This window comes from Ornithodoros turicata, chromosome 4, assembly GCF_037126465.1.
Source record: "Ornithodoros turicata isolate Travis chromosome 4, ASM3712646v1, whole genome shotgun sequence".
NCBI lineage: Eukaryota > Metazoa > Arthropoda > Arachnida > Ixodida > Argasidae > Ornithodoros > Ornithodoros turicata.
This window is the reverse complement of record NC_088204.1, coordinates 33,880,307-33,895,689: the sequence shown is the minus strand read 5'-3', so window position 1 is coordinate 33,895,689 and position 15,383 is coordinate 33,880,307. Positions and strand designations below refer to the sequence as shown.

Below are 15,383 nucleotides of genomic sequence, written 5' to 3'. Positions count from 1 at the left end.
TGGTTTGCCAATCCTGAACTATACGCAGCTACCCAGAGCTGGCGAGCTGCGAACACGACGAAACACGTGTCCTCTGGTGCTGTTGCGTCGTTCTATGAGTATCTGTTTCTCTGCGTGCAGCCATAGAAGCCATCTTAATCTGTAATTTTGAATTTCAAACACGTCTAGTGTCATTTATTTGTTTCTTTAACGACTTTTTTTCCCCTCCTTATAATTCACTGGCTTGCACTGTGCCATTGAGGAGTGCTCAGTCACCCTCCCAGGTGTATATCGCTCGCTGAGCGACCCCTGGTTTGCCAATCCCGAACGATGCGGAGCTACCCAGAGCTGACGAGCCGCAAACACGGCGAAACACGTGTCCTCTGGTGCTGTCGCATCGTTCCATGAGTATCTGTTTCTCTGCGTGCAGCCATAGAAGCCATCTTAATCTGTAATTTTGAATTTCAAACACGTCTAGTGTCATTTATTTGTATCTTTAATGGCTTTTTCCCCTCTTTATAACTCACTGGCTTGCACTGTGGCATTGAGGAGTGCTCAGTCATCCTCCCAGGTGTATATCGCTCGCTGAGCGACCCCTGGTTTGCCAATCCTGAACGATGCGCAGCTACCCAGAGCTGACGAGCCGCAAACACGGCGAAACACGTGTCCTCTGGTGCTGTCGCATCGTTCCATGAGTATCTGTTTCTCCGCGTGCAGCCATAGAAGCTATCTGAATCTGTAATTTTGAATTTCAGAACACGTCTAGTGTCATTTATTTGTTTCTTTAATGGCTTTTTCCCTCGTGATATATATATACTTGGTGAATGGGGTTCGGACGACCGCGAATATATGTAGCTGAAATGAAAATTGAAACACAGACTACGAAGGTACGGGAAGTAAGAAAAAAGGGATAATTTATTTACATTTAAGATACTTGGAATGCTAAAAGGGTTGTCGACGTTTCGACAGTGGCACTGTGTTCGTCAGGACTACAGATGCGTAGCTGATTACACATTTCTTAAATAGGTTTGCTACATGACGTCATAATCGGTACGGGCATGCCACAGGCGTTTGTCAGTGAGTCAGATTCGGGAATATTCCAGAAGGTCAAGTCCGGTGTCATTCGCCGTAGGTCACTCCCTCGAAAAACGATTCGATAAAAAATCGAAAAACCTAATAATCAAAAGGGCAGATAGAGGTGGTGCAATTGTCGTAATGAATATGCGGGATTATATCAATGAGGGACTGCGACAATTGTCATGTGACACGTTTTACAAAACTTTAGACGCTGATCCCACGGAACAGATTGTTTCAGATATCACAAAACATCTAAAGGCATTAAAGGCCGCAAAGAAGCGCGCAGCGTTATATGAATACCTTCTTCCCCGTAACTCAAAGCCAGGTAGATTCTACATGCTCCCAAAGATTCATTCCCGGGAACCCCGTGCGTCCAATCGTCTCCTGCAATGGGACAGCCACTGAAAAACTCTCTAGTTTCGTTGATCATCTTCTTAAGGACATACCCCCGCGACTACCATCGTACATCAAGGACACTAATCACTTCCTGCAAATACTAAATCAATGTCAGCCACCCCCATCTAGTCTCCTATTTACGTTAGATGTTTCTTCCATGTATACCAATATTCCCCACGATGATGGCATAGCTGCAGCCGAGGCGGCTTTTTCAAAGTACTCTGATTCTTCTTGTGATCCATCTGTCGTATGTACTCTACCAGAACTGATGCTAAAGAACAACAACTTTGAATTTAACGATGGCCACTATTTACAAATCAACAGCACCGCTATGGGCACTAAAATGGCACCAAACTATGCAAATCTATTCATGGGTTCACTAGAAGAAGCATTCTTGAGCACGCGTGAGGACAAACCCACTTTATACAAGCGCTACCTTGATGATATATTGATGATCTGGCCACATTCGGAAGACAGCCTATTGGAATTTATACGCGATTTCAATGAGCTCCATACTTCTATTAACTTCAGTCACACCTATTCTCCCGTCACTGTTAGCTTTCTTGATGTTCAGATTAAGCTAACCAATGGAGTTTTAACGTCTGATCTGTTCTGTAAACCCACAGACTCTCAGCAACACTTGTCATTCCATAGTTGTCATCCTCGCCACACGAAACTGGCCATCCCCTACAGTCAAGCTCTTCGGTATAGGAGAATCTGCTCGAATGACGACGATCTGGACAGAAATTTAGAACAGCTGCAACAAACCTTTGTCGGTCGTCAGTATCCACTCGATCTAGTTCAAGATGCTCTCAACAGAGCTCTCAATTAAGGCAAACCGTCTAAGCTTACTCGAGAAAAGACAACACAAATCAGAAAATAATGCTGTGAACTTAAGTGTAACATTCGCCGGAATTATCCCAAACATTAACAACATACTTAGCCGCCACCACAGTATCCTTCTCCAGTCAGAACGCACGAAAAACATATTTCCTAATCCACCACGTGTCGCTTACAGACATACACGTAACTTGGTCCGCTCTAAAGGTGGCGAACATACTAGCCCTCCGGCGGGCTGTCATCCATGTAATGGCAGGAGATGCCAGATTTGCAGACCTCACAAACGGTCAGAAGTACGAATTCCAACTTTACCGTCAAGATCAACGCAGACGTAGACTAACTCGTGCAACGTTATCTATGTAATCCAATGCAACACATGCCGGGCCCAATACGTGGGTCAGATAAAAACTTCTTCCCGAATTAGATTCAACAATCACCGATCGGATGTTACCAAGAAATCTAATCTTCCAGTCTCACGCCATTTCAAACAACCAGAACATTCAATCAACGAAGCCTCAGTTTTTATTCTCCAGTCGAACTTTATCTCCGATCGCTTCCGGGAACAACGGGAATCCTACCTAATTTACAAATTCCGATCGGCCATTAACGAGGACCCTGACATGCTGTCAACAATAAGAAGTTTAACAACCTAGATAAGACCCTGTTGCCTTTTGTCGTTTCAGCGGGATCAAAATCCCCACTGACCCACAAGGACGATGACCCCACTCCTGGACCTGACACAAAAGCGCTCTGGAATTTCCCCAATTGACAACCGCCAGGTGGCGGGTAATTTCCCCCAACCGAACACGTCATTCTCAAGCCTTTTATCAGCCTCGTGGCCACATTTAGCTCTTTCGTCCCGAAGAAGGCGGAGCTTCCCCGTAACGTAGACATCCTCCCTAATTTTTATAATAAATAAGTTTTTATAATAAGTTTTAATAAACCCCTTTTTTGTTACTTCCTCTACTTTCGTCTTCTGTCTCCCATTTATTTCAACTATATATATATATATATAAAGAGAGGAAAAAAGCCATTAAAAAATAAGAAAAATGACGCTAGATGCGTTTGAAATTCAAACTTACAGTTAAGATGGCTTCTATGGCTGCACGTAGAAAAACAGATACTCATGGAACGATGCGACAGCACAAGAGGGCACGTGTTTCGCCGTGTTTGCGGCTCGTTGGCCCTGGGTAGCTGCGCATCGTTCGGGATTGGCAAACCAGGGGTCACTCAGCGAGCGATATACACCTGGGAGGGTGACTGAGCACTCCTCAATGCCACAGTGCAAGCCAGTGAATTATAAAGAGAGGAAAAAAGCCATTAAAAAATAAGAAAAATGACGCTAGATGCGTTTGAAATTCAAACTTACAGTTAAGATGGCTTCTATGGCTGCACGTAGAAAAACAGATACTCATGGAACGATGCGACAGCACCAGAGGACACGGGTTTCGCCGTGTTTGCGGCTCGTCGGCCCTGGGTAGCTGCGCATCGTTCGGGATTGGCAAACTAGGGGTCACTCAGCGAGCGATATACACCTGGGAGGGTGACTGAGCACTCCTCAATGCCACAGTGCAAGCCAGTGCATTATAAAGAGAGGGAAAAAGCCATTAAAAAATAAGAAAAACGACGCTAGATGCGTTTGAAATTCAAACTTACAGTCAAGATGGCTTCTATGGCTGCACGTAGAAATATATATATATATATATAGAACAAATAGGTTAATATATCAGACGGCTACGAAGTTGAATAAAAGTGAAATAATAAGACTTGGACTACAGATTACAGGAACGTTAACAAAATCTAATTTATTTAATGGGCAATTTAACACATAGATTAAAAAAAGAATGGTCGACGTTTCGACAGTGGCACTGTGTTCGTCATGAAAAAAAAAAGCTATTATTTTTGTCCTGACGAAGACAGTGCCACTGTCGAAACGTCGACCATTCTTTTTTTAATCTATGTGTTAAATTGCCCATTAAATAAATTAGTTTTTGTTAACGTTCCTGTAATCTGTAGTGCAAGTCTTATTATTTCACTTTTATATATATATATATATAATACACATGTGAAGGTCTCCCTCCCCGGTGTATATCGCTCGCTGAAGGGCATCATGAAAGTTTTTCCTTCTCGTCTCGTTAGTGATGACAGTATCTTAAATAACAGGCAACTTAAGTGATAACATGTCGTTGAACTCCGTCGCGAGGTTACAGTTCTTTCGACGTTTCGAGCTTTTTCGGGACCAACCATACACAAGGAACAAAGAAATCGTTTGAATTTATCCCAAAAACTCCGCGCCTAATACCCTAGCTTTCTCAACCACGGTTGAGTCGACTGCAGTCGAATGGTTCAACCACGGTTGAGTGAACTGAGCAACGAAATCAGTTATACGGGCTTCTGTGAGCTCAGTTGAGAGTAGCGCTAGCAGCGTCACCTGATGAGCAAACAGAGAAACCCCAAAACACATAACAATTTTAAATATTACGTCGTCAGAAAAAGATAACGCTTTGGACGCTTTCCAGAGGTGTATAATGCCCCAAGAATGTGTGTTACTGTGTATTGGAAGGATTTCGTACGCAACTCGACATTTTTACTACTGTTTCGCATTTCCAAATTTACATTTCAGCCGAATCGCGAAATATGTTCACAACACTAATTCTCACGCGCTTCTGCTGTACTTCTGCTCTTTCGTGCGTCGCCGTGCATTTTTCTTATCCGCGTTATTTAGTCTTTTATTTTGTTGTACATGTCATTGTCCTCGTTGAGTTCTACATATTTCGTGTAAATATTTCTTGTACTGCCGTGTCTCTACTGTGCGTCTACGTTCTGTTGGACAAGCGATGTGTTTGAGCAAACCGAAGAACGACGTGGTGCGAGAGAGGGTCAGGAATGTTTTTCTGTACCTCCCCAACTTCCAGTCTCGACTGAGGAAGTGTGAGCTGGATGCTGTGCGCGCGCAATAGATAAGCGACGAAAGCGGAAACCAGCACGGCAACAGGTGGAAATTCTGACAGCAACAGCCCTGCTACTGTGGACAAGGGAGAAGCAACTGCGCAACTATCGACGGCCAGCGTCTTGGTTGGAAACCACAATGCCCAACCTCACGCTGCCCAACCTCGCTGACGAGTTCTTTAAACCGAAACGGGACTATCGCGTCACCTGTGCAACGTTCAGCTACTTGGTGGGCGTTTGCCAAAGCATAGCTAGGCGAGACACGGACGTGAGGCAAGCTGTGCCTTTGTAAAAGAGCTGCAGGTGCCCTTTATCGCCTATTAGCATCTGCAGAACAGCCTTTTTGGTGTCAGCAGGCATTTTGTGAATTATGTGTACTGGGAGTTTTTACTTAGTGATTGGACAAACTACAATCCCAGTTTGTGAAGCTCACAACACAAGCAGAGCCACCTACGTCGGTTTGACGGAGTAACAGGACTCTCTCAAGATTGTGGACAGATGCCACATTGAGATGTGCTCTCAAAGAACCAAGGCTCAGACTATTACAACTACAAGGGCTGGTACATAGAGACAATGCAAGGGTTCATCGTGGGTCTAGTCATCCTATGTGACCAAGCGTTTCTTTTGCAGCTGAATATGATGAAGCTATACTCTGACGGCAGTTTAATGCTTGACTGTCAGATGCAAGACACGTGGTTGAAAACGCCTTTGGGAGGGTGAAAGCACAACTCTGCATGCTTCTAAAGGGGATTGAATGCGACATCAATAACTGTGACATGAAGATTAGAGGTTGCATTCTACATAACATATGCAAAGGCATGAATGACAGTGCAGGACTGAATGCAGGACTACCGCCATCATGTCAGGGAAATGCCACAACATTCGACACCAGTTTCCACTGAAGGTGGGGCATGTGTGCAGGATGCCATCACATTGCACATTTATGGAGCAACGCCTTCATGAAGTCGACATCTAGCGTGTCACCCCCACACCAAAAAGGGCCTCGAAACCGCCAACACCAATTGTCTCCACCAAAGGACATCTCAGCATTAAACAAACGCTGCTCAAACGCTAAGCATTTGCTTGTGAAGTAAATTATTAAAATGCCCATAAACCAATTAGAATGATTAGCATAGCAAAACGGTGCAGTATTGAAAATTTTTGCCGTAGCAAATAATAATGATTTTAAATGAGAGGTGCTGAGAGCGCCCATCATGCTTCAATAACATTGACGATTCCCCTCCCTCGTCAGGAAAAGGCACCCTAGCTCTACGAGTTGGGAGATTGTGTACGTGTAGTTGCTAAAGTTGCAGCCAAGGGCAACTGTGTGTCCTGTTGTATGAGGTTCGGTCATGTCTGTTGCACTTAGCTGCAACTTTAGCAAGGAAAAACTGTCCGTCATAAGAAAAAAATGTCCACATTATCAAATACACAAAAAAAATGAAGAAAGCAACACCAGTGATATTTTACAGTCTATGTTCATTTGAACTCTTATTTCATTTACTGGACACATCCATTAGGTGGACCCTGTTTGTTTTTTGTTTGTTTGTTTTGCATGGTTTCTCTTCTTTGCCTCTTCGTCATCTTGAGGTTGGTTTTTCTACTGTTTTCTATTCACGAGTTCTGCAGTAGCTGACCCGAACACCTCCATATTTTTTTAATATCTCAATCAATCAAACAACGTTTCACAACACTATGACAGCATATTTATTGCGGGCAAGTACATTTCTCTAAAGTGGATAATTTTACTGTTATGTTTACTTATATGTCGATTTTATATCTACGGTAATATGCCTATGTTTTCTTTATGACCCTTTCTCAGCTTAAGTAACAAAAGCCAAGAATCACTGACATAATACGTTACACATATACATTTAATCAGGCTTTGCAAGGACAACGCTGTCTTATAAAACTAAAAATACAAACTACGTATGCAAGGTTTCTCTGTTATGGAAAAAAGAAAATTATTGTGGTGGTGATGATTGAAAATATGTCTGCATCGAATGAAACATTTCTTTGAAGGGGGAAACATTTCCTTGAGTTTGAGGAACACACAATATGAACTGAAGGAAATGTTCTCTTTCCACAGTACACCATCTCGCTTGCACCATTTTAATTTGCTTATCGAAGCATTTCTTGTTGCATTCTATTAACTCCTTCCTGCAGCCTCAGTACTTTTCTTTGAAACCTTCGTTCCTTTTTTCAGCTTTTGTAACTCTCATTTCCACAGCTTTTTAGAGCTCTAGGACCTGCATCATCACAGTCTGGTTTTTGGGCTACTTTCTCTGTGAGGTCTGTGCAGGTTCCGAACTTGTCTCTTGTTGCTCACTTGTTTGTTCTTCAGGCTGGGATGCTGCAACAATGGTTTCCATCTGGCTGTTCGTGTACAATTGGAACCTTGAAGATACACAAGAATGTATGAAGCATGCAGCGAGACGACACATTACTGAGGAAGATGCCTCGATGTTTCCTCTGCAGTTTTTTTTTATTTGTTTTGTCACTCCTTCGAAGTTTATCGGGACTACTTCCAACATAGCATGCTTATAGTGCATCACATACACATACACAGGGATTAAATAGCATGCACAACAAATGACGTACAATACACACAAGCTACTGTTATTGTCTTTTCTTGCTGCACATAAATCTCCTGACTATGGATCCCCACCCGCTAGTTGCCTTGCTATGCTTAGTAGTAATATGCATATGATTACATGCAGCATTGCCAGCACTGGCCCTGATTTCCAGCTTAGTAAATGCTCATCATATTTATCATTTTAGTGACTTCAAAATTGTTGCTCTTTTATTTTTTACCACTTAATAATGCCTTTACAAACAATTACATGTTTTAAGCACATCCTTGGTTCACAGGAGTTCAGAACAAGCAGTGATATACTAACTGCAACACATATTCGAGCGAAGAGGACGTACACACCCCATTTCCATATCCCCTCATCATCCTGAAGCAGGTCAGTCAGATGCAGAGTTCCACACATCATATCAGCACACAGATTCAGATTGCAGCTGTGGTTATGCTCACCAATCATGACATCACTGTTTCTGAAGTAGTCGTTTTGTAGCAGTGCGAAACCGTGCAGTGTGGTTGTAGTTTCCATAGGTGAAGCTGGAAATTCAAGTATGACATGTCATGAGTTGTACCAAATAGTATGAAACATCGAAAAGAACACCAAACAGCATGTACATCATACGCGCTCGCAGGAATGCGACGAAAACGCCACTGATCGCACGAAATCATCTACCAGCATGTTGTGGTAGCTGGATAAAATAGTCGAAGTAGCTATGACATACACAACAAAGCAACCAGAAACAAGAAATGAACTAACTGAGTTTCCTACCTGTATTCCATCGTCAGGTTTTCTATTTTAACCCGCACTTGCTTCCCGACGAAAACCGCAGTAGCTGTCTCGACGTGGTCGTAATCGGCGGCGTTTCTTTTCTGGCCTCTTTGGTTCCCGATACGGTTACACTGTCTTCCCAGGGGTTTATCAAGTGCATCGTCATGGCATCTGACCAAATGAAGTGCTTTTTACTGCACGGCAGCTCACTTATTGCTTCCGACGACACTACAGTAGCCGAAGTGAAGTCCGCCATCTTGCTTTTCAGTTGACCCGACCGTGGTTGAGGAGCTCAGTCGAAACTCAACCGTGGTTGTGCAGTCAACCACGGTTAGCGCTGCTTTGTAACACTCTCAACCACGCTTGAGTTCAACCGTGGTCGACTCAACCGTGGTTGAGAGCCGCTAGTGTAACTAGGGTATAATTCGGGTGATCCCCATCCTTGCCCAGAGGTTTCTCGGCAGCTTCCTTGTTTATTACGTGCTATGAAATATACAGGGTGTTCCACAAAACGTGTCATTGAATTGTAATAAAAAAAACTACGTCACCTAGAATCATGCGGTCAACGGCGTTTGGTCTTAGTATACTCTAAAAAATAAAACTCCTTGTAGGTGTAACTAGGGTGTATTTGGTGTATATGAATTGCTTTACTCCCTGATTACAGCCTCAAGAAAATGAATACACCGTGTTTTTGGTCTGAAATGGGTGTAATATGTGTATGTCCCGCTCTGCAGGGTGTAATTTCGAGAATTGGTGTGAAAAAGGTGTAGTGGCCATCAAATTTGCTATAAAAAAACGAATGCTTGGCTACGACAGGTCTGGCAACAGTGTGCTGTTTACTCTGTTCTCCAGCTATGGCGGTTGGAGTTAGTTGTGGCAGTTTTCGTGTTCTTTGGGGAGGTCGTTTGGTGAACTACAGGTCATTTGACCATCTGAGTTTAGTATACCACACTGCAAGGATAATGGTTCTCGAACGGATGCAAGCAACAGATGCGCCGTGCCCATCGGATCGAGTAACTTGTCCGAGCGTCTCGCTGCAGCGTGCTGTTTGGTAAGTGTTATCGGTGTAGTTTGTCTTGTGGATTGAGGTGCCTTTGAAGCGGGTATTTCAGATTATGTTTGCACCTTCGATTAGATCGGAGAACAGTGAGCGTCGCGTTATAACGGTCACATGTGGCCGTTAGGCAAAGTCAAGGGGTATACGTAACAAACCAATTTGGTGCAATTTGTGATAGTAAGTAACGCAGCTGGCAAGAGTCAGCGACACAAGAGGCAGCGGGCAATGAAACCACAAGGCCATAACCCTCTGATTTCCGGTCAGATGTGCTGTCAATGGCTGTGCGTGTCTTCTGGACAAGGCCCTGACGAGTTGGTGTGTCAACACGCCTTCTCAGCGACTTCGAGGGTGCGTCATCTGAAGGGGCAAACCTGTCACTCTCTCTCACTCATCCTCCTTTCCTACAGCTGGCTAACCTTTTCAGTGGCTTTCATCTTTCATCGTTAATTTCATAGGCAACTTGAGGCCTTGTATGGTATTGTCCCTTCTATGTTGTTCCAGCCTCAGAACATCAGTTCTCTCATGTTCTAAACACAGCCCACAGAGTGATAGTAGAAAAAGTGACAGTTCCTGAAATGGGGGAGGGAAACTTGGAGGAGGAGGAATCTTTATTTGCAACAGTAGAATTGCGTACAGTGTAATTAACAGGATTGCTAGGTCAGGCCTGTGATGCAATCCGCAGTCAGCAAGTCAGTAGGTCATAACAACAAAATAAAGTTACATCAAGTGCTCTCAACATCAAATGAAATTATAAGTACAATTCCAACACATAGAAATAACCTTTAAGGAAAGCACGACATGCAGCATGGGGTAGGAGACCATTTAAACGATTTGTTATTGCATTTTGTACATGACATATGGCTTAAGTTTTGTTTTGATGACAGGGTTGGGTTGGGTATAACTGGGTTCTCGCCTTATCGTTATAGGTAAGGTGTTCCATTCCTTTCCACCGTAATACTCTAGGGTAAATTTGCCGTAGTTCGTACGCGGGACAGGGAGCTTGACCATCCATTCATCCCTTCGTAAGATGCAGATGGACGAATAACAAGAAAATAAGACAATATGAATTACATTATTGTCATGAATTATTTTGTGTACTAGTGAGCAGACTTTGTACTTTATTAAGGTAAAAGTGTCAATGACGGATAGCAAGTTAAATGCAAACGAGATTGAGTTTCTCGGAGATATTTGCAGTAATATACGTAGCGCCCTTTTTTGCAATAGATATAGCGGGCGAAGTGTTGTTGTATGGGTAAGACCATATACCTCCAATGCATAGTTAAGGTGGGAATGTACTAATGGATAATAAATGTTAAGTAGAGTGTGTATGGAAAAGAATCGTTGTGTTTTCGACAGTGCGTACAGCGCAGAGCACATATTGTTACGAATTGTAAGGATGTGGTGGTTCCAGTTTAAGTCTTCCTTTAGAATTACGCCTAGAAACTTGCGTTTGCTGTACTCTTGGTAGATGGTGTGAAGAGAAGTAGAGGTGACAGTTGTCGAACTGTAGCTTGCTTTGAGAGGGGCGAAGCACAACGTAATTTGATTTCGCGAAGTTCGGAACAAGTTTCTTGCTCGAGAGCCAGCTCGTCAGGTGTTTTGCTCTCGACGAAGATGTTCGTATCATCCACATATAGGACACAGCTTTCATGCAGGTAGTTTGACAAAGGTAGGATTGCAAAGTTTGATGAATCTACTGTGCGAAAGTTGACCGAGACGAACTTCTGCTTTCTGAGACCTTCGAAAGTATAGAAGCATCCGATACCAGAACCAAATCTCGTATGTTAGATATTCCAGAGTTGATTCTTGTGGGTGCGTTAACTAGTTGAGCAAGATTGAGTCACGGAACCCGTTCGCCTCAGTACCGGGTCAAAAGCAAGACGAAGATGTTCGTATCATCCACATATAGGACACAGCTTTCATGCAGGTAGTTTGACAAGTCATTAATAAAGACCAAGAATAAAAAGGGGCCCAAAATCGAGCCCTGTGGTACGCCGGTTCCGCAGATGCTGCGTTGTGACACGTGCTTTCCAATTGCTACGAACCGCTCTCTGTCAGTAAGATAGCTCTTAATTAGTTCTAATGTAGCCCCACGTATTCCGTACTTTTGCATTTTCAGCAGTACGAGGAGTGAGCAGCTTCGAATCTATGTTGCGCTTAATTCTTTCCGTGTCATTACTGAGAGCCTACGTCGTGGAGTTCTTTTTTCTGAAGCCAAACTGGGATGTAATATATTGCAGCTTTCAAAAAACTTTCAAGCCTCCTCAACACTTTCAATCACCTTACTCAGAGCAGACAATATGGCAGTGGGCCGATAGTTCGCAAGATGGAGTTTGCAACCCTTTTTATATATGGGTACAACTCGAGCTACTTTTAGTTCCTTAGGAAAGACGCCACTAGTAAACATCTCATTGACAAGGTCAGCGATGATACTAGCAAGCAAGTGGCGGAACTTCTTTAGGAAGCTAGCAGGAATGTTATCGTACCCTGTGGATTTTTTACATCGGAGAGCACCCAGCACAGATGAAACTTATTCGTCAGTGACTGGGGTGATAAAACAAGTTACAGGGTTATCTGGGACGGAAAAGTGCTGCGCGTCTGTGGCCGGAAGGAAATCCACATGCTTAGTAATGCTAGATAAATGCTTGTTAAATGCATTTGTTATATCGACTTTGTCACTAACTAATTTCCCCTGTTCATCCATGATGGATGAAATCTCGTTTGACGCCTTAGTAGGTCGGTTTATAGCAATGTTAATTACCTTCCAGACCTTCTTAGTGTCTTTGGCACATTCACTTAGAGAGGCAGAAAAGTGCTTCTCCTTGGCAGCGTTAAGTACCCTTTTTAATATACTACTGTATTTAGTGTAGAGAACGCGGAGAGTCATATTCTCAGGGTGCATCCTCCACTTCTTATACAACTTATTTTTGTGTTTTATGGATACTAACAGACTTTTTGTAACACATGTTTTACGAGGGGTATTGCTTTTACTGTGCAATCTAGTAGATTTTGATACAATGTTCTTTAGGGCCGAGTGGAAGTAGGTGAATTTGTCTTGGACGTTGCCATAGCAGCTGAACTCCCATGTCTGTGCTCTCAAGTGACGTTCAGCAATATTGTATCCATATGGGAAAGCAATGTCCCAGCGAAAGCCGGACGCGATAACACATACCTGTGTTATCTCTTTCTGCGATCCTTTCGTCGGACTGACAACGATTGCGCTGAAAAATTCGTCATGCGCTATCCTCTGGGAGCTCTGTAGAGCATGATGTTCGGCTATTTTTTCCGATGGGATAGCTCGTGAATAGCCCTGTCAATTATGATGAATTCGAGTGAATTCGCCACGCTCTTGATATTGGTGGGGTAAAAAACTTACCTTTACTTTTCAAATTTCAGACTTCAGTTGGCAAAAAATTATATAATAAAACTTACAACACGACTTAAACGCTGCACGACGTTCGCATCATGAGGTGGTAAAGACCTAGTCAGAACAAATGCCGTTGACCGCATGGTTCTAGGTGGTGTATTTTTTTTTTAAATTATAATTCAATGACACGTTTTCTGGAACACCCTGGATAAGTTTCTCGACGCATATTATGGTACTTCCGTTTTTCGTTCTGCATCTTGAATTTTTGGTTATGCATCTATGACTCCAGGTCGTTTGTTTTTCATCTTTCTTCCAGTGTCAGAACGATATTACAATACTACCTGAAGTGACGGGGAAGTACACCTACCTTGTGAGCACGAACACCATGTCAGCCTCGTTGCTGCCATGGTATTCGTCAAGCGCACCCTCGATTGTATCCCTCGAACTGTAGTCTGTTAGATCGAAGCCTGGATAGTCAGTCCGCACCTTAAAGTGATCCTTGTGCTGTTCCGCCGTCATCTGAGGATACAGATTTTATCGTTCTCAAAGGTATCATAAATGGTCATTTATTTATTGTCACACTCAAGACCCATAAAGCATTCGCAGAGAAATACAATTACAATAAATTGAGTAAGAAATCAGGATACAGTAAGCAGCATGGCAGCATAGTATATAAGACTGAACACCAGGTTTACATACACTTAACACACAAAAAAACGAGTATACATGGACAATATTGTGTGCATTGTGTGTGCTGGATATTTGACAGACGAATGATCTCGGATTGATACAATATATTCTGAAAGGAAATTCCATTCGGGAGGTAAAGAGTGAAAGAATGAGTGAGTGAGATAAAAAATGACGGGAACTTATAGGAGTGCGCCACACTTCTACGAGTGAAATGCGCTGGACTGATGCATGACATGAGCGGGAGAGGACAATGGCAAAGATTGTGAAACAAAGCTCGGGTTTGCACAACATCGCCTAGATAACACAAGGCCTCTTCGTGCTTCCCTCTCCCAGCGTGTGACGTAACGCTAGTTGCCCGAGCCTGATCCCGAGTCCGATGGCCCGATGCATAGTGATGCGAGCGTTGTCCAACATGCAGGTCATCTCCCCATGCTTCTAGTGTCTGTTTCGTGAAATTTTTGTATGTGCGTCCGGTACCGCATTGCCAGGTTTCTCGAGTGATAGGTACGTATGCTTTTGGAACGTTCTATGTGGAGATAGGCAGTGTCCGTGAACTGAAACGATGTTGGTGAGTCACTTCCACATGGGCCGGTGCTGCGTTCCTCGCTCTCGACACAACAACGACGAGGGCCCAATAGTGCATGTGTTCTCGTTCCCAAAGGATGAAGCTTTCAAGTTGTCATAGCTGAAGGCAATTCCACGCGCAGATTCTAAACCGAGCATTCGTTCCACGGTATGTACGTAAACTTGAAGCCTACCGTCGCTGAAATGCGCTGTGGGATCTTGCTTGCATGTTAATTGTAGTACGGTCGTCCTCATTCTCTCGCAGGTCTGCGAACTGCCTTTTCAGCAATCGGAATTGTCGCGAAACTCACGCACAGCTATGAGGCCACTGGGAAGACGACTGAAATCGAAAGCGATCGACTACGATTGATGCCAGGTGCTGTGCCAAACTGCCCGCTGCTCAAGCTGTCATCTATGCGTGTTCGTCGTGACTCAACGAATTCCAAACGTGCCAGAATGAAAGACACGACCCTTCATAAAGCCGTAGAAAATTCACTAGGAACCAGAAGAGAAGTGATGAAGAATTCAGTGTCTTCTATGACGACCTAAAATGCAAGTTAGGAGTCATCTGCAACACCAATTTTGGGCAATGAGTGTGACCGACAAGTGTGTGATGTTTCTCCATTATTTAACGCAACCCATCCTCGCACTGAAGGTTTTATGTAACCACTTAAATGTTCGAAGGAGTAAAGTAGTATTGTCAACGTTAGGATAAATAAATACTTAGAAGTGCTTCATTCATCAGTTGGCCTTATTCCTGAGTTGATGCTAAATTCCAGGACGTTCGTTAAGACATCGCTTTCAACAACAAGAGCGCGACGTCGCTTGCTTCGGCACGCTCTGGCGACCGTCCAAGTATTAGAGGGAAGCAGCGGAGGGACAACTAGGGTGACGTCACACCGTGCATGAACAGGCCTTCTGTTATCTAGGTGGTGTTGGTTTGGATCGCTCGGCGGTGTTCTGAATGTAAAGGTCAAAAGTGGATTTCAGTGATGTGACGCAAGTAGAGGCAATCAGACGCAATAAAGAGACTGGCATGGTTTCGAATGGATTCTACGGCGTCAGACAATAAAAACTCTGGTGAGGACTGGTATGCAGAAAGCGAATT

The 15,383-nt window shown here is 43.5% G+C and overlaps 1 protein-coding gene across 1 annotated transcript in view; it reads right to left on the bottom strand.

The window, feature by feature from the left end:
- The window catches only part of LOC135392964 (uncharacterized), a 326,884-nt gene that overhangs the window by 253,666 nt on the left and 57,835 nt on the right, over window positions 1–15,383 (bottom strand). The window contains exon 7 of the mRNA XM_064623590.1: window positions 13,389–13,540. Within this exon, the coding sequence (XP_064479660.1) occupies window positions 13,389–13,540 (152 nt within the window). The remainder of the gene's footprint in view (window positions 1–13,388; window positions 13,541–15,383) is intronic.